This window comes from Dermacentor andersoni, chromosome 7 (assembly GCF_023375885.2).
Source record: "Dermacentor andersoni chromosome 7, qqDerAnde1_hic_scaffold, whole genome shotgun sequence".
NCBI classification, from domain to species: Eukaryota; Metazoa; Arthropoda; class Arachnida; order Ixodida; family Ixodidae; genus Dermacentor; species Dermacentor andersoni.
In genome coordinates, this window is record NC_092820.1 from 19,411,025 (window position 1) to 19,436,938 (window position 25,914).

Here is a 25,914-nt window from a genome sequence, read left to right on the forward strand (position 1 = left end):
GCTGAACAGTGGGCGGTCGACGCAGTTGCATTTACATGACTTGCAGCGAGCAGCACATCCCTCGATGTCCGTTAAGCAAAGTCGGACACGGCGACGCCACATCGCGGTTCGCAGAACTTCGCCGCCGAGGCGCTAGGCCACTTCGATATTTCAATCGTCACCACCGCCGGGTTCTCAAGAAAGAACGGGTCACACAACGCAGATTCTGTAGTGCCAGAGCTCATCGAGGCCAAAGCCGCATTGCCGCACCGCCACTACTCACGGCTTTCCGCCAAGTAACACAGAACCTACAACCAACACACAAGCAACGCACGCACGATTACATGAGCAATGTTGAACAACGCGCGGTCCAGAGAACCATCACGCCGAGGACGAAAACGCCACGGCGTCGCTCGGCGCCAGCATCGCGCCTTCTCAAAAATCCCTAAACGATGCTGTCCCTAGGCACCTAGGATCAGGTCACGTGAGGGATTTTTGTACGACAAATAGACGCACGCGTTTCTCACTAGTTCAAAGTTTCATGTTCCGAAATTCTGCAGTTGCTACATGTGTACATACATGTGTTCGTGGGTGTCGTTTATGTAGCTGGTGCGTTGAAAGTCTTGGAACATTGTGGAAGAAACAGAGGCTGACGCGCCCGCTGTGCCGAACCGAACCTTGCGGGGTGCCGAAGCATCTACATCTACCTTGTGGGGCGTTGTTTCGAAGCAGCGCACAATGAGCATTCGTGCCCTATGCATCATTAGCATACCGCACAAGGATGCAGCAACGACCATCTACTACAAGTAAGCTGCGTGCCCATTGCTTTGTTTGCTGCGCTATCGCCAAATTGTCTGCGCGTGGGCTGTTTGTGAAAGGAGCCGAAACGCCCGTTCTTCGTTTCGATTAACTGCAATCAAACCAGCAACGAACGATCCAGAAACTCACAAAAACTTGTTGCCTGACTAGTTAATTATGATTTTCGACCATGAAACCAATGACCACTTAGCGCAATATTTATAAATTGGAAGTGGACAACAGGAGCGAAATTGCTATGGTCGAAAATTGTTAAATATTAACCGACTAGCCAAGCAACACGTAGTACTAGTTGATTATAGTTTCGCACAATGCGTTGGCGGGCTAGTTGGTGCGAATCCATGAATACTTTGTTTTGCGCTAAACAAAGTATTCATGATCATAGTTCAGTTGATATGTAGTGGCACAATTAAAAGCCCTGACGCAAAAGAAGACTGGACCGACATTGCATTAAGCTTCAGCTGGTTTACTTGCAAGCCAAGTTTAGTCTAACAGCAAACAGCAGTGCCTCCTTTATTTTTTTCCGTGCCTGCCGCGTGAGCGCCGCAGCGTCCGCCGTGTCCTCTTCTGTTACTTTCTCGATTTTGTCCCGAGATGCCGCTTGGCGGCTTCACCGTATCACCGTACCCGCTTGCAGACGACGTTCTCCCCCGCTCGCGAGCCGGCGCTTTGCGGACATTTCGCGCCCCGCTTGTGTCGTCTACAAGAAAGAACTACAAACGTTATTGAGTGTTTTTGCAATGACAATAAAAAAAAAGTTATCTCTGCGCGCAATAAAAGATAACGTCGAAATAAATTGTTATTATGGATCTTATCGGGGCCACAGTACCTGCCTCCACCAACTTGTAGATGACACTTTTAACCCGTAGGTTTCTGGCAGCGGTAGATGAAGGTCCGTCTGTTTGCTGCAATGGTGATGTTCCTGTGATGTTTTACACGTCAGTAGGCGCTGCTGTTGTGTACTGTTTTGTACGTCGAGCCAGCGAAAGAAAGACGCTGGAGTTCCTTTTCACGATATACCAGCGAACAAAGAGCTACGGGAACAGTGGCTGCAAGTTATCGTGAGAAAGAACTGGGAGCCGAGTTCTAATTCAATTTATTTGGCTGTTTGCAGCATTCATTTTTTGGAAAGCGACTTTCGCCAGGAGGAAAAGGCATATGCTCAAGCAAGGTGCAGTGCTACTCTGTCCTACTTGAATGAGGAGCAGCCTAAAGTGAGGAGTTCTAGGGTTACGCAGAAAAGAAAGCGCGATTCCTCTATGACCACGCCGGCTAGCCTGCCTGCATCTGCTGAGGAAGTGCATTCGTATGCTGCATCGTCGTCAGACACACTCAAAGTTTGTGTGAACATGCTCTCTCAAGCGCCCGAGCCCAGATGGCCCAGTGATCAGGTCACATCAGAAAGTGTATCTGCAGTCTGCAGTGATGGCGTGCCTGATACTGCTTCTTTGGCATCAACAAGTGGGAAATGCATGAACTTCATTTTTCCAACCGATGCGCAGTTAGCAGATGGAGCAGGCGCCCATGCCTTGAGATCACTAGGTGCCCAAGCTGAATGGATTAGCCTTCCTAGAACGAAAGGAGGGGTGCGAAAAAGAAAGAACCTGGAAGGAACGGAATCAGTAGCTGCAGGCAACCGTCGATGCTTACAAAAAGGAGCTACGATGCCTAAAGAAAGAATGCCATGTCGCCAATTTCTTCAAGTCGCCGTAGACTCAAATCAGGGCACTACGAAAGCCAGATTAATTATGAACTACAAAGCAAAGAAAACAATGTGGTCTGAAACCACTATATGGCAGTGCCTAATTTTGGGCAACCTTTCTACGAAGTCATAAGAATACCTGAGGACAGAGCTCCTCACACTGCCATGCAGAATGACACTTCAAAAGTACCTAGGAAATACTGCAGGCAAAGTAGGTTTCAGTGATCTCGTGAAAAAAAGGCTGAGCACTGAGATGGAATGCCTCGGGATGGAACAAGCCAGAATGTTTAGCCTAGTCATAGATGAAATGCGAATCAAGCAGAGGCTCGAGTACAACAAGCAAAGAGATATTTTCCTGGGAGATGCTGGCATGGGAGCTCTGAACAACGGTTTGTTGGCGTCTGAAAGGAAGGAACTGGCGAACTTGCCCTTGCGCTTTTTGCTCTGTGGCTTGCATGCGACGTTCAGGATCCCGGTAGGATACTTCATGAGGGCCTAGCTGTACTGGTGTGCTACTTTCGGAAACCTCGAAGCACGTCATCAGAAAGACCAAAGAACTGGGATTTGAAATCATTGGAGTTGTCGCTGACAACCATAAAATAAATGTTGCAGCAATGGAAGTATTATCGCATAGGCAACTGCAAACCCGAGTATCTCATTTCGCCGATCCAAGCTGAAGTTTGTTCCTGGCATTTGATCAGAGTCGCATTATAAAAAACATCTGATCACAGGGTCTGGCAAAAGAATTCGGAAAAAATGGAGAAATTTCTTCAACTTACATAGAGGACCTCTACAAGATGCAACAGGGCTCGATTCTAAAGCCAGTCCGTTTTCTCACGAGAAAACACCTTTTTCCATCAAATATAGAAAAAAATGGGAGTGAAGCCTGTTGTCGAATTGTTTTAACCTGCCGTGACAGTGGCTTTGGCCTTCATGAAGGATCATGCAGGGCACACTTGCGATGCAAAGTTTGCCAGCATGGGACCAACTGTGGAGTTCATGAAGAACAAATGCAAATGGTTTGTCCTTATGGATGTCAACAATTGCCAAAGATTAACCAAAATCACCTGGACTCCAAGCAGTTCTCTGATCCGGAGCACTCAAGACTTCACTGGTTGGAGCTTGTTTTCTTAGAATATGTTGAAGACTTCAATTTGGCAAGCGAACTGCAGTACTTCCTGATGAAAGAAACCTACCATGCCTTGGTATTCACAACTGTGTCTATCATTGAGGGCATTAAGTTTTTATTGGAGAGAGGATTCAAGTTTGTACTGATGCGCAAATTTTCGAGCGACCCCATAGAATCACTCTTTGGGACTCTTAGGCGCAGTAGTGGGCGCAACGACATGCTGGACATCAGAAGCACTGTTTCTGAACTTGAGGAGATGCTGAAGACGGAAATGGTTGCTGCTTCGCACACCAGGAACGTACAAACTTCAAGCTCATTCTTTTCCTCACGCAACATTATTAGGAGTAGCGAGACAGATAGCACGTCAACAAAAAATGTGCCCACATCAGTGAAACTAGTGCAGCAGACACTGTGTGAACTGTGCATCTCATCAAAACCTTTTCTTCCAACGCCAGACGTTGCAGCGATTTCCCTTGTTGTGGGATACATATCCCGCATTGTGAGCAAGAAAATTGAGTGTGAGCGCTGCGTGCCGCTGGTCACAACAGCACAAGGGAGCAGTTCTAGTGCAACAGATGGTTTGATCGCGCGCCAGGACAGAGGAGGTCTGTGCTACCCCACTCCAGAACTGGTGCGAGTTCTGCATCTGCTGAAGGGGTTTGCAGACACGATGCTTTCAGACCGCGCATCTCTGCACAAGCCCTTGGAACCTTGTTTAATGCAAAATGTTGATGGTTATTGTGGCCTTGCCAGTACTGTTTTGTGAGCGTTGTGGCAAAAGCCAAAAGAGCAGACTAATAGAACTTGTATGCAAGAAATTCATGAAGCCGCTTTTCACAAACTATGCCGTTGACTTCACCGACAAGAAAGCAGTAGCCAGGCTTTATGAAAACAAGCCACTGTCTCGCAAATATTTGAAGCTTTGATGGCTGTAGGAGTTGAGGAGGAAGTCGGGATGAAAACTTGGGAGGTTTATTTACATTATTTACAGTGAGAGTCAATTAACAGTCGTAGAGTCATTACGGGCCAGCAGCAACTTGGACGCTGCGGCCCGTCGCAAGAAGCTCGAAAGAGATGAATCAGGGAATGCTCTAGGAATGCTCTTCTGTTGCTCCCAGTCTGCGTCTTTTAAGCCCTTCGGTGTCACGTTCGGCCAATGGGAGAGCCCGCTCAGGTGACGCCATTTTTGGCCAATCGGCGAGCCTGCTCGGGTGTCGTCATTTTCGGCCAATGGTAGGCGCCCGTGCGATGGAGTCACACCCGGCGAAGAGAGTCGCTCCTTGGTCCCCCTGCGGTCTTGCCTTGCTGACTTGCAATGCGCTGTCACCATAGAGGGAAGGGGGCGACGCCGGCAGGTTGTCACGGTGCATTACAGCCGTCTTGCTTCGGGACCCACTTTACCCACCACAGTGCCAGGCTCTCGCTTTACTTTCGGGAAGAGCCAAGCAGTGAATAGCTCCACTGGCTGCACACGAAGTGGGGTCTGCCAACTTGTTTGCACGTGTCGCGCCTCGGGAATGTGGCATCCATGCTCAATTAGCTGTGGTGCGATTTGATGTGGTCGGGTGAACTCGAAGTAGGCTCAGGAAACGGTCCTGTATCTAACATGGCTAAACGACAATGCACTTGTCGCTTGTATGCTATCTTCGACACTGGACTGATCCACGTCCGTGTTGGTTGAGTTTTAGTGGTTCATACATGTTTGTTTCACCCAATTCTCTTGCCACAGTATTATTAAATTGTGCTTTTGCTTTCTCACTCATTCCTTTGAATTCAATTTATTCTTAACTCGGGCTCTCGCCATCAGCAGAGCACTTCAGTTGCTTTGAGAGAATGCGACAGATTTTTTTAATGCTTCTTTCAGTGCAATGCCCTCATGCGGTAATATCAAGGTCTTGTAAACACGGAAGACTGTAAAAAACTAAGACACAACAATAATAATAATAATAATAATAATAATAATAAATAAATAAATAAACCAATGCGCGGGTTAGTAACGGCTGCATTACGTCGCGGCCGCCACCATGGGGAGACGGTAATAGCGAAGTGCTACCATGCGGTCAATCGGAGCAACAGAGCGACGATGGGACACCATTGGAAATGGGCGTGACGCAAAAGGCACAGAAAAAATAAAGGAGGCGCTCCTAACAAATATACAAATACACTGTGCAATTGGGCATACATAAAAGTAACGTGTCAAACTAAAATGTTGTTATTGTAACAATAACTGGAAGTAAAAGACCAGTGCTGTCTAGAAAGGTTGCAAACCTGAAGTGTGTGATTCAGACAGTTTGCTCCCACCATACTAAAATAGTGTCGCCGAAAGATGACACATCTTTGTTGTTTCATTGGCACTGTTAAAGCTAGCTGCAACCTCTGACCGTGCAGTAACTGCGCGGGCAGGAAAGTTAAATGTCTGAAAAAGCATGTGAGGTCACAGGTGAAGTGCAAAACTGGTGTTATGTGATACCACCTGATTGTGGTATCACACGATGTATGTACCCATGTATGTCAAACTGGACATTGTGTTAGTGACTGTAACTGTCACTCTGACCAGGCAACTGTCAAAGCACACAGTAACGTGTACTTTCCCACACTCAGCATTATTCACTGCGTAGTGTGAGTTACTGCTAATTATCAGAATAAATGACACGTCTGTGGCAATGCAAGAAGAAAAAGTTTTGGTTTCATTGGAACGAAATGGTGCTGGCAATATCACTAACGTAAAACACAGTGGCTGCTGCATTTCAGCAATGATGATGATTTATTGGCATCCTCTTTAAAACGGGGCAGTGACAAATAGTCTACTGTCCTGCTTGATTTAATGAGGAATGCTGTACGTGCTTTTCATTCTAGCATTTTTGTATACATCTCCATAATGTTTGTTTTATATTTCTCAAAATTTCACTACCTTGTAGTGCGCTACCTATGCCTATAACAGGTCTGATTGTAACGATCTCTTCCCTGCTTTCTTTTTATGCCAATACTCTAAATGTCTCTTGCTTATCTCTCCTGCTGATGCTTCTGTCCAATTTAAATCCAAGCGCTTCTGGAAGGTTGTGTTACCCACTGGGTGAATCCATTCGCATTCCATTAGGATGGGCTGAGTGTTCTCCGGATTTTCACTGCAGCATACACAGGCTTCATCTTATTGTGAATATTTTCTCTGGCATGTTTTTGTCCTTCCCAGTAAAAAACAAACAAATAAACCATTGAGTCCAGTTGAATTTGTCAATGGAACTCGACTGGTTCCAATTGGACAGCATCGGTGGGCCAAGTTACAATTTAGCATCATGACAAGGGCTGTTGGTTCCACTTGGACATCACTGGAGCTTGGTAAGCCAATTGATCCCAACTACACCCAATTGGAAGTTACCAGATGAGTAATCTCGTGAGCAGCAAAATAGTTAGTAGTAATAGCGCAAATATAATGTTAGTTTTCAAGTAAAAGATCTTTTTATTTTGGTGTGATCAAGGAAGAAAGGATTCAGCTTTTTCTCAAGTTAAAGTTCTCTCTTGAAATTTTACCAGTTTCTCATGAACCACTGGCACCACTTGGTCAACGAAATTTTACTTACATATATAGCACCTGACATGTGTCTCTCAGAGTGAAGTGGTGAACATTGGGTATGTCAATGAAGAGAATTGCTGTAGTGTGTTCATGAATGAGTATGCTTCTCGAAAGGAGTTTCAAGTATGTCTGTGTCATATCAAGATTAAGGCCCATTTAGTTTCTTTTTTTCTTCCTGGAAATAGAAAACTAGAAATACTGCACTTGCACACGTCCTGAAATTTGGTGTAGCCCAACGTGTCGATGGCTTCTGCAACGGCTTGTACCACCGCTGGCCTCGGGACACTGTAAAACAGGTCCTTCACGTCTATTGAAAAACAAGACGTTGGCGGGCTACTCTTTAGTGTTGCAATAACTTCGTCAGAGTTGCGGAGTTTTGTGAACTTGTTAAAACTGTATCTACATGGTGCGTTTATCGAATATGGTGGCAGTGTGTATGAGCAGAAGGATGGCATCGCTATTGGTTCTTGTATAGCTCCCGTGCTTTCAGACTTATTTTTGAGTGTGGGAGACAGGAAACTTGCTGCCTTGTTTGAAGAAACTAACATAACTACCTGTTTCAGATATGTTGACGATTATTTGGTGTGCATGAAAGAAAACCAAACCGATCCATTTAGCGTAGAAACTGTCATCAGCATGTTCAAAAAAGCGCATGAAGGTTTAGAGTTCATGTACGAGACTCCTACCGAAGGTCGATTGCAGTACCTTGATATAAACATTAGGCTCAGAGGCTCCCACATCTGCTGGTGCTACAAAACTAGAGGAGAAAAAGAAATCCTGAGGTATGACTCTTGCCATTCTAAAATCTTAAAAAGAGGCATCTCCAAGGCTTGCATCTGTCAAGCAATTGAAAAATCATGCCGCCATGCTGTGAGGGAGAGCATCGATTTGCAAGTAAGCCGCTTAAGAAACAGTGGGTACCCGAACAGTATGGTGGTGCAAATCTGTCAAAACTTGTTGCTCGAAATCGGAGCCAACAGGAAAAGGCAGAAAACACAGGAAAAAGAAAAATTGAAAAAAACGCGTGGTGTTGCCTTACATCCATGGCTTGTCACGTAGGATAAAAAAGACAGCCCAACGCCATGATGTTCATTCATTAATTCATTCATATACCCTAAAGGCCCATTCAGGCATTACATAAGGAGGGGGGAGCCAGTTACAATTACAAACGTGTAAAAAAAAGAACATTGGTAATATACAGTGACATAATTATATACAGAAAGAATAACATACGCAAGTAAGCACTCAACACAGAAATAATCACACATTTAGAAAAACCTTCAACTTGTTAACAAAAACATGGTTAATGGCAGATACAATGTCCCTCGGTAGTTTATTCCAATAATATATTGCCAAAAGTAATGGTGAATGACGGTACATATTAGTGCGAGCAAAAAGGGGTTGCACTTTAAATGGGTGATCGAAACGTTGAAAAATACTGTGAGCTGCATTGATGTAAGATTCGCGGAACGGGGATCTACTATGATAAAGCACGTGAAAATGTGATAACAATGTTATTAGTCGGCGGTTTTGAAGAGAGGGCAATGAAAGTGATTCCTTGATGTCCGTAACACTGTAGTTTCGCGAGTATATTTTTGTGATATATCTTGCTGCTTTATTTTGTATTCCTTCGAGCTGTTCGATCAGATAGGTTTGATGCGGATTCCAAATAATAGATGCGTACTCTACCTTTGAACGAACAAGCGTAGTGTATGCAATAACTTAGTAGCAGAGTTCGCTAAGTATAAGTTGCGTTTAATGAAGCCGAGTGTTTTGGATGCCTTACTCGTTATGGTATTAATGTGCTCGTTCCAAGATAACTCATAGGATAAATGAACTCCAAGATATTTAAATGTGGATACTTTCTCAACAGGGATTGCCTGAATCGTGTAGTAGTTCAATTCTGGATTATGTGTTCTCGTGAACGTCATGGCCTTAGCTTTAGAAACGTTAATTTCCATTTGCCACTGGCAGCACCAAAATGCGAGTTTGTCGAGGTCTACCTGTAATGAGTTCTTGTCTTCTGCGTTACTAATTTGTCTGTAGATGATACAATCGTTTGCGAATAACCTTATAGTAGAAGATAAAGTGTTTCCTATGTTGTTAATATAGATCAGAAATAATATTGGACCCAGGACCGAAACCTGTGGTACACCGGATTTTACATGCGAAAGTGAAGATGAGTACCCATTCATGTAGACTGATTGACTTCGGTTGGTTAAAAAATTAGCTATCCAATTTGTAATCGTACTGTTTATGTTAAGATTCCTTAGCTTCATTAATAAGCGGATGTGCAGAACTTTGTCAAATGCTTTTGCAAAATCAATAAATATAGCATCTATTTTTAGTCCACCATGAACAGCTTCGTGGAGGTCAGTTATCAATTCGAATAGTTGGGTTTCACAGGAACGACCACGAAGGAAACCATGCTGATTGCTAGCGAAGAAATTGTGATCTGATAGAAATTTCATGACGGTGGATGATGATGTGCTCTAGTAATTTACAACAGATGCTTGTCAATGATATGGGCCTGTAGTGTGAGACTAAGGAGGGGTCACCAGATTTGAAAATGAGAATCATGCGTGCACACCTCTAGGCGTCAGGCAAGCATCCTGTATTAACTGACTGTTGAAAAATAGCTACCAAGATACGCGATATAGCTGGTTTTGTAAGTTTTAGCAATTTTGCGCAAATGTCATCTGGTCCGGGTGCTGAATTGACTGGTAGACGATCTATAGTGGCTTTTACACCTTCGCGAGTGATTATGAGGTCATTCATTGAAGTATTTAAGCTGATAAAGTTCAGATCTCGTGGCACTGGTTCTTCTGATTTGAGAACCAAACACAAAAAAGTGTTTAATTCTTCCACAACATCGGGCTGCAGAAGAGGCTCACCATCTTTCGTTATCGACACAAGGGATGATGACCATGGTTTCGGATTTACTACTTCCCAAAATTTTTTACAGTTTTTTAACATTTGTGATAAGTCGTAGTTGTAAAATTTTTCCTTCGCTGCTTCAATTTCTGCTTTGCAAAGTCTCGCCTGTTCAAGATAGCATTCCCAGTCATCGGCAGAGGTTGAAAGCTTTGCCTTTGAATACATTCTTTTCTTCTTATTAATGCACCGCTTAACATGTGTTGTAAACCACGTGTTTTTATTTGAAGATTGGATAGTAATTCTTGGAATATATCTTTCCTTAAATTCAGTGAGCGTCCTTTGAAAGATCTGCCAATTTCCGTTTGTATCCCGCTCGGAAGAGGTCAATAAAAACTGCGTAGAAAATGTTAGTAGGTCATTATTTAGTCCACGTACATCCCCTCTGTTGTAATCGTATATGGTTTTCTTTGCATTACGAGGTTTTTCATAGTTTATGGTGTACTTGCAGTAGATAACATTGTGGTCACTCATGCAGTCAAGGACGCGTACATACATACTTTGTGGATCTGTAGTCAGTACAAGATATAGAACTGAATCACCACGTGTGGGACATGATACCATTTGGCTCAATCTAAACAAACAAAAAACATCAAGAAACTGCCTACATTCATGCCTTCTTCCGCCCTCGACGGGTTTGCATGTCTGCCAGTCAATTCCGGGATAGTTAAAGTCGCCTGCAAGTATTATTTCCGATGACGGATCCTTGCTTTGAATAATGCTTAAAGAATCATGAAGGCATTCAACAAAGTCAGCTGAAAAATTGGGTGGCCGATAGCAAACCCCGATAACGCAAGTTACAGATGGCGATAAACAGAGTGCGATCCACAATATTTCCAGGACGAAAAAAGTGTCGACAAGATGCGCGCTGAACTTCTTATTTACAGCAATTATGACGCCACCGCCTCGAGATGTGCTTCTGTCTTTTCTAAACAAGGAAAAACTATTCGAAAGCCATAGTTCGCTGTCAGCTACATCAGAGCACAGCCAAGTTTCAGTACCAAGGACTATGTCCGCGGAACAGCATTCAATAAAGGCTTGCAGATGATCTTGTTTGTTTAACAGACTTCGGAAATTTGATACTATGATTGACAAGGTGTTATTCAGTTGGGTTCTTTCAGGTTCATTCGTTCTACGTGTCTGGTGGTCTGGGAGAACTACCACCTTATTGGCCGAGGAATCAAACGTGTAGTGCTTATTGGCAAGAATTAGTTTATCAAAAACTAGCTTGAATTTTTCGTTGGGTTGGCGGTTAGTCCGAGCAAAATCGCGGAGTTTATTTCTGATCTGCCGCAAGCGCGGTGAAAAGTATTCTTCTACTCATACTCGAGCAGGTGCAACGTCTTTAAGCTTGAATGCATTCCTCAGGATATTGTTTTTATCCTTAAAGTTCAAAAACTTAACTATTATAGGGCGATTATATCCCGGCTTTTCCTGTCCCACTCTGTGAGCCCTTTCAATACCACTAGGCTGAATGTCGAATATATTCGTTATAAACTCTGCAATTAATTTTTTCGTGTCATTCCACTTCTCAGTTCTTTCCTCGGGAATGCCCTTGAATATAAGGTTGTAGTTCAAGTTCTGTTCTCCGCCCCGCAAAAACTAAAAGGCATGTGCAAGAGGGTGAACGCTGGATCCAAAGAGGCCAACCCTAGTGCTATGGTCTGTCAGACTAAGCACGTGAAAAAGTACGTGGAATGTGCTACTTCAGTTGTTTACCAACTCCCACTAGATTGCGGGAAAGTATACATCGGGCAAACTGGACGTTGTCTAAATGATAGGTTACGGGAGCACAAATACACGTGCCAGCTTCTGACAGCACCTAGCAACTTGGCCGCACATTGCAAACAATGCAAATGCTTTCCGCTACTATAAATGCTCTCCGCTACAAGAACGTAGTGAGAAATATGGGAGGCGCTTGCAATAGCTAAAGAAAAAGAGATGTGCGTAAGCACTCCGTCCATCGCGCTTATCAAAGCTGAGGTCGAGTTTGCCAGGGCGAACGGGTGCAAGTGAACGATGTATGCCTGACCCGAACTATGATCACATGTCGTCACCTTGTCATATCTTTTTATATGTCCCCCCCACGTGCCATATCTCCTTGTATATAAGTGTGTTCTTTAACAGTATTAAACAGTTGGTAGTTTGCGCTTTGTCCGTCCACGTCCTATCCTTCCTTAATATTGTGTGTGTAGAACTGAGCGCAATATAACCATGAACGTTCACCAACTAGCCCCCTTCATTGCTTTACTAAAGTTGTTTGTCATGTTGGTCCAAATGAGTCTGATTCAGAGACCAAGTGGGTACACCAACCAATTAGTCCAATTGGACCTGTTGGATTTTTTCAATGGGTGTCCCAAACATAATTGGAAATAACTGATTTGTTCCAATCTGAAAGTTTCCAACTGGTTTGAGCAATATTTTTTTACTGGGTTAGGCAACCATCTTGAGTTTCAAAAAGCACAGCACTGCCCTTTGTGCTACCATACAGATATTCCCTTCAAATTTCATCTTACCATTCTTGTAAATCTTCATAGTTCTTTTTTTTTTTGTTTCCGTTCTTTACATCCAATGCACTGTCTCTGTTTCTCTCATTTTATTTATGATGACTCCTGGTTGGTTGCCCATTTCATGACCGCTTCCCAGGCACCCTGCCCTCCCCCCCCTCCTATATTAACCCTTTACTGCACAATTTTTTGCTTCCTCAAAGTATTATTCATGGAGTTGTAGGGAAGCATAACAGTACCTGTACTCCCATGGAAACTTACTTTAGTGAATGTGTGTGGTTTCAATTTGCAGAAAAAGGGTATGTTGCATATTTGCAACAATGTGCAAATAAAGAAGAAGTTGAAAGTAAAAGATAGATTTAGTGCGATTCATACTCAGATGCTTATTTGCACGAGACAATCATTGGTGCACCTATGATTTAGTGTGGAACAAAGAGAAGCACTTGTACATGCTTGTGCAGCACAGGTGGTTCCCACACTTCGTGCAGTACGTCATGCAGATCCCCGCCCAGCCAGGAAACAATGCAGTGTTTTCAGGTTATTGTCAAAATGTAGAACATCGAAGCACAGACGTAAAGCTGTACCCGTGACGACGTGACACGACAACATGCGGAGGCGCAGCGTACTTTTGAAAAGAAAAAAGGAAATTCGACTAGAGAACATCTTGTCCACATATTGAATCGAAACGGACTTACACTCGTGGCTGTCGTGACTAATTGAATAGTCACTGCCTTCACTATCAGGAGGAATTGCTGGGCCATACCAGCGTTTCGGAGCCATTTCACTATTCGGAAGAAAATAAACCATGTACATGTTGTTGCATTTGTGCACCATAGCAACGTTCTGTCGCCAGGAACAAACTATTCCGAAATTACAATGTTTTTTTGAACCTGCAGAGTCAGAAGAATGTGGAGCATAGCGTAAGAATTTTTTTTGCACTTTGTCTTATGGAGAAATACATTTACAATTTGTAAAACTTACCTATATCACTGCTCGCGGGCGCGCGCAGCCTCCGCCACGTTTGTTTAGGTAGAAGATGCGAAGAATTAGCACAGATTGCAGCACAAGGTGCCGTGTTTTACAGACCAATGTTGCGGATATGCAACAACGTGTACAGGCAGCTCCAAACTGACTTTGCTTTGGTTTTTAACGCCGTTCATCAGAATGTTGCGTAAATGCAACAAGGTGCAGTAAAGGGTTAAGAGGCATTCCCCAGCGTCTTGCGCCCTATGCGGTTGTATGGGACTGGCAGCCACGCATCGTTATGCAACTTCCCAAATAACAATACGAGTCGGTTGTGGCACTTGGTAGAGCAGTAAATGAGGGATCCAAAGGAACTGTGATTGTTCTGTAAATATATAATGTTAAGCCCATGAAAGGCGTTTATTGACAAGCCAGATAGAGTTAGACGCTGCGACGGCCTCGATCAGCTGAGCGCCTATCGAGATTCAGCTAGCCAGCCGCACGTCGTCTTCCGCCTTCACCTCTCCTGGATGCCCCCCATGCTGTTGAGGCGTAAACCCACTACACACGTAAGAGTGTCACATTTCCCTCTGCGTAGACGAAGCCCGCTGGACAAGTCAACAAGCTGTTGAGAAATAAAGGGCTTTAAACAGGCAACATGCGAAAGTTGAGTCTTTGCTGACCGTCAGCCATTTTACGTGAGGCGTGCTATGTGGTAGGTTAATTCGCTTATACAATCAATAATAACATAGGGTCCAACATAGTAGGCCAGCAGTTTTTCACATAATCCACATTTTCTGGTTGGTATCCAGAGCCACACTAAGTCACCAGGGCCATATATCATATGTCGGCGTTGGCGGTCGTAGCGTGCCTTCGAGCGGTCTTGTGAAACAAGATTGTGCAAAGAAGCAAGTTGTCGCGCCTCTTCAGCAAGAGAGACAGTCTCAGATATACAAAGATTATCGTAGCTTGAAAACAGGAAGATAGTGTCTAGTGTATAACGAAGCGGACGAGCATAAAGAATAAAGAAGGGACTGTAGCTCGTAACTTCGTGCTGTGAGGTGTTAAATGCGTATGTAATGATAGGTAGCATGCTGTCCCATTTCTTATGATCTGACGTGACATACATGGACAGCATGTTAGTAAGAGTTCCATTTGTGCGTTCCGTAAGGCCATTTGTTTGTGGATGATATGGGGTGAAATGTTGAAAACTTGAAGCCATAAACGAAGCATCTCCTCGACGACGTCTGCTGTGAACTGCCACCCACGATCGCTGATGATGACTCTGGGAAGTCCATGTCGGAGAATGACAAAACGCAGCTGAAAAATACACACTTCGGTTGCAATAGCCGATGGTATCGCAGCTGTCTCACAGTAGCGTGTCAAGTGATCGGCACACACGACGATCCAGCAATTCCCATCAGATGACCGCGGAAAAGGACCAGGAAGGTCGATGCCAACTTAGTCAAACGGAGGGCTCAAGGGTGGCATGGGATGTAGTCAACCAGGAGGAGCACTCGTCGGATGTTTGTGACGTTGACTCGCTGCAGCTGGACACATACTGATTGGTCATCTGGTGCATTTTAGGCCAGTAGAACCTTTCGTGAATGCAGTAGAGTGTTCGTGCAGATCCTAAATAACCAGATGTTAGATTGTCATGCATAACGTGCAAGATGGAGACACGGAGACTCTCCAGGCCATCAGAAGATATTGTGCGCTTGTAGCAGAATAGTTCTTTTTGTAAAGAACCCCATCACGAATGCAGAAACAAGTGGATGGTGCTCATTTCCTTGCAGTAATGAGCAGAGGCTCTAAAGTTCTGTCTTTTTGTTGCTCGACCTTGAAGATATTTATATTGTTACGAATGATGTTTATTTACAGGGTGAAACGGTGAAACGAGGTCCGAGAGGGAAGCTACAGGCCAGGCCCAGCCGGCGCAGAGTACCGCGAGATCACGCGCTCACACTCTACTTCTTCTTTCTCTGCCTCAGCCGCGCAGTGCTGCGACATTTTCCCCGGGGGCAGACGAAGCTCGCTGAGCGAGTTAAAGGGACCTGTGATGGCACTGCTTGAGTCTGGCCACGTGAACAACTTGCGTCGCCCGTGAACGCCGATTACTTGCCGTCACTTTGGCGACGACATAGTTCACATCACTCACGCGGCTCAGTATAACGAATGGTCCGGTGTAAGTGGCGAGAAACTTGCGGTACAATCCCTTTTTGCGAACAGGTGTCCACAACCAAACATAATCACCGGAAGTAAAGCTGACGGGGATATGCCGCGCATCATAGCGAATCTTGCTGTTGCCTTGTGAGGACAACGTCCTAAGATGCGCCAGTCGAGGTGCTTCCTCAGCACGACACAGAGTTTGGGCGATGGAAGGATCTTCTTGGCACGATAAAGGTAGAATAGTGTCCAGAAAGCTCTGGGGTGCGCGGGCGTACGTCGCATATCCAGTAACTTCGTGCTTAGCACTATTGTACGCGTACGTTACAAAAGGTAAGACGGCGTCCCAATTCTTGTGGTCAGCAGCGACATACATTGACAACACGTTGGTAAGGGTTCGATTCGTCCGCTCCGTGAGGCCATTGGTTTGCGGGTGGTAAGGAGTGGAATGACGATATGCAGAACCACAAAGCCGTAAAAGTTCTTCAACGACGTCGGCGGTGAATTGCCGTCCACGGTCACACAACACGGGGAGCGCCATGACGGAGTATGACGTGATGCAACAAAAATGAAGAGACATCTGCTGCAGTGGCAGATGGAAGTGCCGCCGTTTCCGTGTAGCGAGTAAGATAATCTACGCATACCATAATCCAGCGGTAGCCAGCTGACGCCTTTGGGAGCGGGCCAAGCAAGTCGATGCCGACTTTTTCAAAGGGTAACGTCGGTGGCTTAACTGGTTGTAAATAGCCTGCTGGGGCCGTCGTCGTTTGCTTGTGGCGCTGGCAAACAGTACAGCTGGCGACATACTGTTTCGTTGTTTTCCAGAGCTTGGGCCAGAAAAATCTCTAAGTCGGTGTAGTGTGTGTGTAAAGCCAAGGTGCCCGGATGCATGGAACGAAGGACAGCAGGGCGCAGGTTTTCGGGCACAACTAGAAGCAATGGAGGACCATCAGCAGAGTAATTTTTTTTGTACAGCAAACCATTACGAAAAGTAAACGGTGTTGTTCCTGCTGGCTCACGTGCAGCTGCCCGTAGGGATTTCAAAGTAGGGTCGCAACGTTGCTCGCTCTCGAAGGTACGCAGGTCTGGAAAGTCGGAAGAGATGGAAACTAGGTAGTCGTCGAAGTCATCATCCTCAGCTTTAGTGTGCGGCGAAGGGAGACGGGATAGGCTATCAGCATCCGTGTGACAGCGTCCGCTCTTGTAGTTAACGGAAAAGCTGTACTCTTGAAGGCGCAAAGCCCAGCGGGCCAACCGGCCAGACGGGTCACGCAGCCCAACCCAACGTTACTAGATTAGCTTCAGTTGTAAAACTACCCGCCCGCGCGCTTACAGCCGCTGTCGCCACTTCTGTGACAGCCACCAGAGGGCAACGCTGTTCCATCGGGCTCCACTGCAGACGCCTCGTCACAGCCTTGAGCTCGTGCGGATGGGCAGTTTGCGCGTGTTTCACGCTCCCTGGCGTTCTTCCTTGTCCGAATTAGTGATACCACGAGGAAGTGGTATCCACCTACAGCAATAAGATTTATCGTGCCAGTTCGTTAATATTGAAAGAACGGTAAACTGCACGAAAGGAAGAAACGCATACAGCGAAGCGCAGAAGCTGCGTTTCTAAATGTTGTGTATTTCTTCCTGTCGTCTTAGCGTTTCGCGCAGTTTAGGCCTCACGAGCCTGAATATCTGGCCAAAGTGCAGGATTGTAGGATGATCTTCATCCCCACCGAAGCTTCTCACCACGCCAAAGAAGCGCTCCAAAAAGAAAGATGAGGTCGGTCTTTGTACACACAAGCCACAAAAGAAAAAGAGAGAAAGAAAGAAGTGGGATTTATCGTTCCGTGAAGATGCCTAATCAGCGAAGCTGAAACGTGCGGCCCCTGTGTTTATCAGTGGGTTAATCCAGAGGGTTCATTAAAGTATTTCTCAGTTATGAGGTTACACACACAATCGGCTGCGATGGAGAGAACGACGTCTGACGGTATGCCCGCAGTCCGCAGTTGTCGCTTGCGTTCGATGTCTCGAGTTTGCTCGGCGGCGTGGTTAGCAGCCTTCGCCTGCGATTTGCCGCTTGTGATTCTTCGAAATTAAATTTCTTAAAAATTAAGTTTTTCCGTTACGTAAGACGATGAGCGGCTCATGCTCCCTTAAGCAATGGCTCATACCCCCGTAAACGCGGCCTCCCCATTACGACGACAGAAGTGAAGTGAAATTCTACGCTGGAAAGATGAACGGCCACGCAGCCAGCTGCTGTGGAAGACGACGACGAACGCGGGAGCAGTGGCACGAGCGCGGGCCGTTGATTTCGCAGAGAGTTCCCGGTCGGCACGAGGAATCGCTCTGTTTCACGCCGAGCGAAGCGTCGCATTGCTGGGAGCACAGAAAAAGTGGTGCGCCGAACTGTTGACATCGTTCCGATAGCGGCCTATGCAGCCAGGTACGCTGCACGTCGGCATCGTCTGATGATATTCTTAAGAAACTCGGCGAAGGCTACAGTACCACGGATGACATGCTTGCTGAAATTCGCTGTCAACAACGAAGCACAGAATACACCAACGCTGCACCGCGTGCTTAGTCCGGCCCGCCCGCGTAGGCGGCTAGTGATGAAGTGAAGCCGGGCGCGACTGCAGCGCCACGAAGGCGCGGGCGGGTGGCGGTTCCGCGCAACGGCGCCGAGTTTTAAAACTGAAGCTAGTCTAGTAACGTTGGCTCAACCAGCCAACAGAGTGAATGATGGTCAGTCACTATCGTGAATGCGCGGCCATGTAGATACGGACGGAACTTCTGAATGGCGAAGACTACTGCTAAGCACTCGAGTTCAGTAACGGTGTAGTTTGTCTCCGCTTTTGTAAGTGCCCGACTAGCGTAGGCAATGACATGCTCACGACCATCGCAGAGTTGAACAAGCACAGCGCCAACACCCGCACCGCTGGCGTCAGTGTGCAGCTCAGTTGACGCCTCCGGATCAAAATGCCACAGTACCGGTCCAGAAGTCAACAAAAATTTCAGCTGTTGAAACGCCGACTCGCAGTCAGCAGTCCACAAGTATGGGGTGTCTTTGTGAAGGAGAGACGTGAGGGGAGAGGCAAGCTGTGTGAAATTCTTGATAAAGCGTCGGAAATATGAGCAAAGGCCCAAAAAGCTTCGCAGATCTTTCACCGTTTGTGGCTGTTGGAAGTCGCGAACCGCTGCTATCTTTTCAGGGTCTGGTCGTATGCCGTCTTTGTCGACCAGAAAGCCTAGTACGAGGGCTTGACGCTCACTGAAATGACATTTCTTCGAGTTTAAAATAAGGCCAGCTTGCTGGATACAATCAAGAACGATCGACAGGCGCTGATTGTGCTCGTGAAATGTCCGGCCGTAGATAATGACGTCGTCTAAATAGCACATGCAAATTTCCCATTTGAGTCAGCGGAGCACGGTATCCATAAATCGCTCGAATGTCGCTGGAGCGTTGCATAAGCCAAAGGGCATAACGTTGAACTCAAAGAGACCGTCAGGTGTCACGAAGGCTGTTTTCTCCTTGTCTGAGGGGTGCATGGAAATTTTCCAATATCCTGACTGCAAATCAACAGAAGAGAAATACGACGCGGAGTGGAGGCAGTCGACGGCGTCATCTATTCGTAGTAGGGGGTACACATCTTTCTTTGTGACGGTGTTTAGGTGGCGATAGTCCACACAAAATCTCCATGAGTTGTCTTTTTTCTTGACTAGGATTACAGGAGCAGCCCAAGGGCTACATGATTCCTGGATCACTCCTTTCTGTAACATTTCTTCGACCTGCTCGGCGATGACTTTTCTCTCTGAAGGTGAAACGCGGTAGGACTTCTGACGAATTGGCGTTGCTTGCCCTGTATGGATGCGGTGTTACATACGAGACGCCAGTGGTGTATGGGACGCTCGTTGGCCTTGAGAAAAATCAAACGCTGTGGCGTAGCGAGCGAGCACAGCTTCCAGTAGACACTGCTCACTAGAAGACAGCGACTTGTTAATCATGCGCTTAAAGTCAGCAGAATTATGGTGGTTGGAATCGGGGTTGGATTTTTTTTCGGCAGTTGAGATTTCGACCGTTCTGACGCTGACAATGGCTTGTTCATCAAAACTTGCCAGTATAAGTCCTAGCGGCAATGTTATGGATTGGGTTGAAACGTTCACTGTCCACAAACGAGTACAACCATCAGTGGTGACAACGAGGGAGCGAGGGACTATCGCATTTTTCTTGAGCGCATTGTTATAATCGGGCTTGGCTAAACCACAACAAGAACCTGTACGAGGGCGAGAAGTATTGACAGGTACAAACATTGCAGTCTTAGGGGGCAAACACACATCTTGTGACACGGAGAGAACGTCGGCGGCATCACTGGTGCTATCTGTCATTGAAGTTCGCGCGTCGCGGCGAAGAGAAATCGCGCCACTTCCACAATCCAAAGTTGCCCCCCACTCGCGCGAGAAATAAATTCCTAAAATAATGTCATGCGTTGTACGTGCAAGCACAGTAAATTCACTTCTAAATGTCTGCTCCCCTATCGTAACTGAAACAGAACAGACCCCAAGTGGGCGTAACAGTTCCCCGCCAACTCCACGAAAGGTAGCGTTCCGATCGCAAGAAAACATAACTTTTGGTCCAAGACGATTTTTGAAGGACAGGCTCATAACAGAAACTGCCTCCCCAGTGTCAACTAAAGCAAAAGCACTCGCATTGTCAACTAACACACACACTTTGTTTTTAAACAATTTTACGCAAGGGGGTTTTGATGAAGATGAACATATTGCGGCCTCACCCCTGTCAGTCGCACCAGCTAGTTTCCCTGCGGCGGCGGTGATAACGAGCGACGACGAGGTGATGGAGAGCGTCGTTGTCGTGTCGGTGGTGGTGTGAGGCTGCGATCGGAAACGGGGGAGTCACTGTGGTTCGCGGGTCCCTGCTGCAGCCGCTGGAAGGAACTGGGATATGGCCAGGGCTCGTCAGCGGGCACGTGGGGTGTGTAGGAATTAAACCGTGGAGCACGCTGCTGGCGGCGGTGGCAATACCTAGCAATGTGTCCAGCCACACCGCAGCTGTAGCAAATGCGGGAGTCGTGGCTTATAGCGGGTGACCCCGGTGACATGGGTGTCATGGGTAGAAACATACTCTCAGGCTGGTTGTAGGAGGGAAGAGCCCGTGGAACAAATCGTTGTGGTGCATCTTGTCGGCGTTTCAGACTTGTCGGTTGTGGTGGCAAGTTGCTGCTCTCCGTACGATCAGCATAGGTCCTGCGAGGTTCTCGGAAACTCTGAGGTGCCCAGGTGGACGGTGGCACACGAGAACGATGATCAAATGCACACTGATGGCACGTATGAGCATCGTCAACAACTTTAAGGTGTTCAAGCTCTTCTTTAACCACTTGCCGAATCACCGAGGAGATGTCGTCGTGGGTTGGGACGGACACACTTGCAATAGTAGTAACATTGTCCAATCGTCCAAACTTTGGCCCAATCCTTCTCATTTTCAGCGCTTCAAATGCCCGGCAGTGTTTCTTCAGATCAGACGGAGTACTAAGATCTTCCTTCGTTATAAGAAAATTATAAACATCTTCAGCAATTCCTTTAAGCAGATGGCCTACTTTGTCTTCGTCTGTCATGGTAGCGCTGACAATTCCGCATAATTTCAGAACAGCCTCTATGTACGTTGTACACGTTTCGCCAGGTAATTGAGCTCGTCGGGAAAGCGTCTGCTCAGCCTTCTTTATCTTGGAGATTGGGTCCCCGAAGCACATGGTGAATTCTTCTACAAAATTATCCCAGCTCGTTAGAACGCTCTCGTTGTTTTCAAACCAGAGGAGCGCGGTTCCAGCGAGAAAAAAAACCACGTTATCGAGCTGCTTCGTAGTGCTCCAGTGGTTGTGGCGACTCACTCTGTTGTAGTGTTTGAGCCAGTCGTCGACGTCTTCATTGGCCTTCCCCGAAAAGGTGGGTGGCTGTCGGAGCGGTGTCCAGTAGCCAGCCTGACCTGCTTGATTGCTGTCTGGTCCGCCGCAGGTGGGGTCGTCATTGCCTTCTCCGGAATCGGCCATGTCCGCTGCTTGTGGTCGTAAACTGGCCAAGCGTCTACTCCGTCGGACAGTTGGTAGAGCTGGGTCGTCCAGGATCGTCCAAGATTTACCCCGCACGTCCACCAAAGATGTTACGAATGATGTTTATTTACAGGGTGAAACGAGGTCCGAGAGGGAAGCTACAGGCCAGGCCCAGCCGGCGCAGAGTACCGCGAGATCACGCGCGCACACTCTACTTCTTCTTTCTCTGCCTCAGCCGCGCAGTGCTGCGACAATATAAGAAAATCCTGGCTCCAGTGATGCGATATAGCAGTTGAAGTTGTCCACGTTGCAGTCCATCGTTGGAAGCGACATGTGCGAGAGGCAGTCAGCGTCGGCCTGCTGTGGGCCGCTTTTATAAGAAACAGTAAAGTCATATTCTTGTAAACGAAGTGTCCAACACGCAAGCTGGCCTGACGGATCACGGAAATTAACCAGCCAGCAGAGAGAATGATGGTCTGTCATCACAGTGAAGGGGCGCCCATACAGGTATGACCGGAAGCGCTGTACTGCGCAAATCACTGCAAGACATTCTTGCGTTGTGACGGTGTAATTGCACTCGGACTTAAAGGGTGACTTGCATAGGCAACGACGTTTTCTTTGGTGTCGACATGTTGAATAAGGACAGTGCCGATGCCAATACCGCTAGCGTCCGTATGAACTTCTGTCGGAGCTGCATGGTAGAAGTGTCGGAGAATGGGATGGGACGTCAGAAGAAACTTCAGCTCGCGAAAACTAGCCTCACATTCAGGAGTCCATTCAAAGGGAATGCCCTTCTGGAGGAGGCATGTCAGCGGATACGCGATGTTGGCAAATCCACGAATAAACTGATGGAAGTATGAGCAAGGCCCCAGAAAACTGGGTAGCTCTTTTACATGGCGAGGTTGCTTGAAGGCTTCCATAGTAGGAGTCTTTTCCACTAGATGGCCCAGAACCAGGGTTTGGTGCTCTCCAAAATGACATTTCTTTGAGTACAGCACTAAACCCGCTTTTCCCAAGCAGTCTAGCACTAGATTGAGACGTGCGTTGTGCTCATTGAACATGCACCTGAAAATCGCTACACCGCCTAGATAGCACATGCATACTTCCCACTTCTAACCACACAGAATATTGTCCATAAAAAGCTCAAAAGTTGCAGGTGCTATACAGAGCCCGAACGGCATCACATTAAATTCAAAAAGTCCATCTGGTGTTACAAATGCTGTTTTCTCCTTGTCTGCCTTGTGCATAGGAATCTGCCAGTACCTTGACCTCAATTCAACAGATGAAAAGTAAGACGCTGATGAAAGGCAATCGATAGCATCATCAATACGCGGAAGAGGATAGCATCCTTTTTAGTCATGGTGTTGAGGCGGCGGTAGTCAACACAAGATCGCCATGTACCATGCTTCTTTTTAACCAGAATCACTGACGCTGCTCACGGACTACAGGATTCTTGGATTACATTCTTATTTAGCATTTCGTGGACTTGGTTGTTGATCACCTTGCGTTCCGATGGTGAGACTCTGTACGGCTTCTTTCGCTAAGGATGGGCAGATCCCGTACATGTGATGGTGTATACGAGAAGGAGGAAACAATGGTGGCCCCCTCTTGCTGCGAGAAGTCAAGCAGTCGGGCATGTTTTAGCAGAATATCTGCCACTATGTGACGCTGCTTAGTGCTGAGTGACTTGTTCATCATAGCTAGAATGGAGGAGTGCGCAGCAGGGCATGCAATAATGAAATGGTGTTCATCCGCAGAATCAGGAGCCTCTGTAAGAATGGTGAGTGACCACTTGATCCTCATGGTAGGTGGCAAGTTTCAGACCCTATGGTAGTATTGCAGGTTCACTGGAACAGTTTACACAAGTTTAAACAACTGACAGCGTGCAATACAGTACCAGCGCATTCTTCTTGATGCAACTCAGATGAAAGGCTCCACGGTAGCGTCAAACGTTCCATCGGTGGTAGGAAAACAGGTGACTGAAAGACATGTTGCAGATAACGGTGGCACAACTGCATCCCTAGATAAACAAAGCACACTTTCATGATATGGTGGGCCTTCCATAAACGCAGCAGAAAAGCTCGTACCTACACTGATTTCTCCCGTTCTGCAGCTGACAGTGGCACCTCACAGTTTCAAAAAATCAAGGCCCAGGATTACATAGTGCATAGAATGAGGTAGAACAGGTAACTCTGCATTAAATATTTGACAAAAACGTCTACATATAACTCTACAAAATAACGTCTACATTGCACATGCCGACAGGATACAACAACTCCCCACTTACTCCACAAAACGTATTGGCACGGTCCCAGCGAAACATAGCTTTTCGTCCTAGGAGCCTTTTAAATGCAAGACTCATCATGGAAATGGTTGCTCCCTTGTCCACTAAGGCCATTGATGAAATTCCGTTAATTAATACAGACACTTTATTCTTAAACATACAAATGGGTGGAGGTGTCTCTGTCGACATCGAAGATTGTCCAGCGACCTCACCTCTAACGGTTGCACTTACTAGTTTTCCAGAGGTGGCGATGGGTAGTAACGCCACAGAGAGGGCGACCGGCTTACGCGAGGAGCAAGTGGTGTCAAGCTGCAATAAGATGCTGGAGAACGGTTCCATAGTGGTTCCGGGTGCTGGTGAGGCAAGTTTCCTGGATATGTGTGTGAGGGTGAATACGTTTTGCCAAGTGGAGCGTGGTACTGCCTAGATATCGTCGATCGGTCGAACCTCGGTGATTGATGGCTATTGCAGTACCTGGCAATGTGACCCAAGTCGCCACAGCTATAACACACAGGTTAACGACGATCGATAAACTGCTCCTCGAAGCGCTCAGCCATAGGGGGTCATGCAGCAGAGGGAAGTGGCTGAGCCTGCTGCACAGGAGCGGTCAGTCTGCGTGCAAACCTGCTGGGGCGAGGGTGTTCTGCAAGTTGGTGTTCAGGTGCAAATGTGCCCTCACGTGGCCATGGAGCTCCTCTGTGGTTGATGTGTGTGACACATAATGACGGTTGCCTTGGTGCTCCTCTGAGATTGGTGTCTGTGATACATACCGCCGGTTGTCACGAAGTGCAGGGTGCTGCAGGCACCATATGTCGCAGGTAGTAAACATGAGGTTGTTGCATGACATTGCGTGCAAGTTCCTGGTGTCGCAGAAGTTCTTCATGCATGGTCTGCTGTATAGTAGATGAAAGATCGGTGGACGGGCTCTCATCGACGCTGGAAATTGTTGTCACATTCGGCAGGCATCCAAATTTTCGCGTAATGCAATGTGTCTTCAACATCTCAAACATATGGCAGTAATGTACGATATCTGAGACGGAATCAACGTGTTCCCTGCTTATAAGGAAATTGTAGACATCTGCAATTCCTTTGAGAAGATGTTCAACTCGGTCTTCCTCAGACATCTGTGAAATGACTATTTTGCACAGCTTGAGGATTTCTTCTATGCACGTAGAGCATGTTTCTCCAGGAGTTTGAGCTCTTTGAGCCAGTGTTCTCTCCATGCGTTTCTGTTTGGCATAGGAGTCGCCAAAACACTTCTTAATTTCATCAACGAAGCGCTCCCACATTGTTAGGGAATCTTCGTGGTTTTCGTACTGCATCAGCGCTGTCTCACTCAGAAACGGTACAACATATTCAAGCTGAATGACAGAACCCCAAATGTTGTAGCGGCTCACCTTTGCGTAGTCTGTCAGCCACTTGTCGACGCCTTCGCCCACTCTTCCCATGAACGAGCATGGTTCCATGTAGTGCTGTAAAGGGCCAACTGGTGCTGACCTTTGAGCACGTAAAACTAGAGCTGGCGTTTGTCCACCTCCATCCTGAGCCATAGGGAAGGTCCTTGGTAAGAGACCGGCAAAACAATGGCTTCGGTGAAGTTCTAGGTGCTGCGATTCCATGGTTCCATTCAGCAGCAGCAGCAGTGGCGGTGTAGCAGTGGCGGTGTAGCAGTGTATGCATGCTTAACTGTTTCGCCTCGACTTCACAGGTTTACGCTATCGGCCTGCCTAAAGAAATCTTCAGCACCTACTCGCGACCCTGCTCGTGCAAATAATTGGCCCAATCGCCAGCTGCGTGCGTCATCGGGCTCCCGGCG

The 25,914-nt window shown here is 46.7% G+C and overlaps 1 protein-coding gene across 2 annotated transcripts in view; it reads left to right on the forward strand.

Moving 5' to 3' along the window:
• The first annotated feature begins 353 nt into the window (after window positions 1-353).
• Window positions 354-25,914, forward strand: part of LOC126535529 (AP-5 complex subunit mu-1-like) — a 196,152-nt gene continuing 170,591 nt past the window's right edge. For both annotated transcript variants that reach the window (XM_050182341.3, XM_055073185.2), the window contains exon 1: window positions 354-785. In XM_050182341.3, the coding sequence (XP_050038298.1) occupies window positions 718-785 (68 nt within the window). In that variant the 5' untranslated portion in view covers window positions 354-717. The remainder of the gene's footprint in view (window positions 786-25,914) is intronic.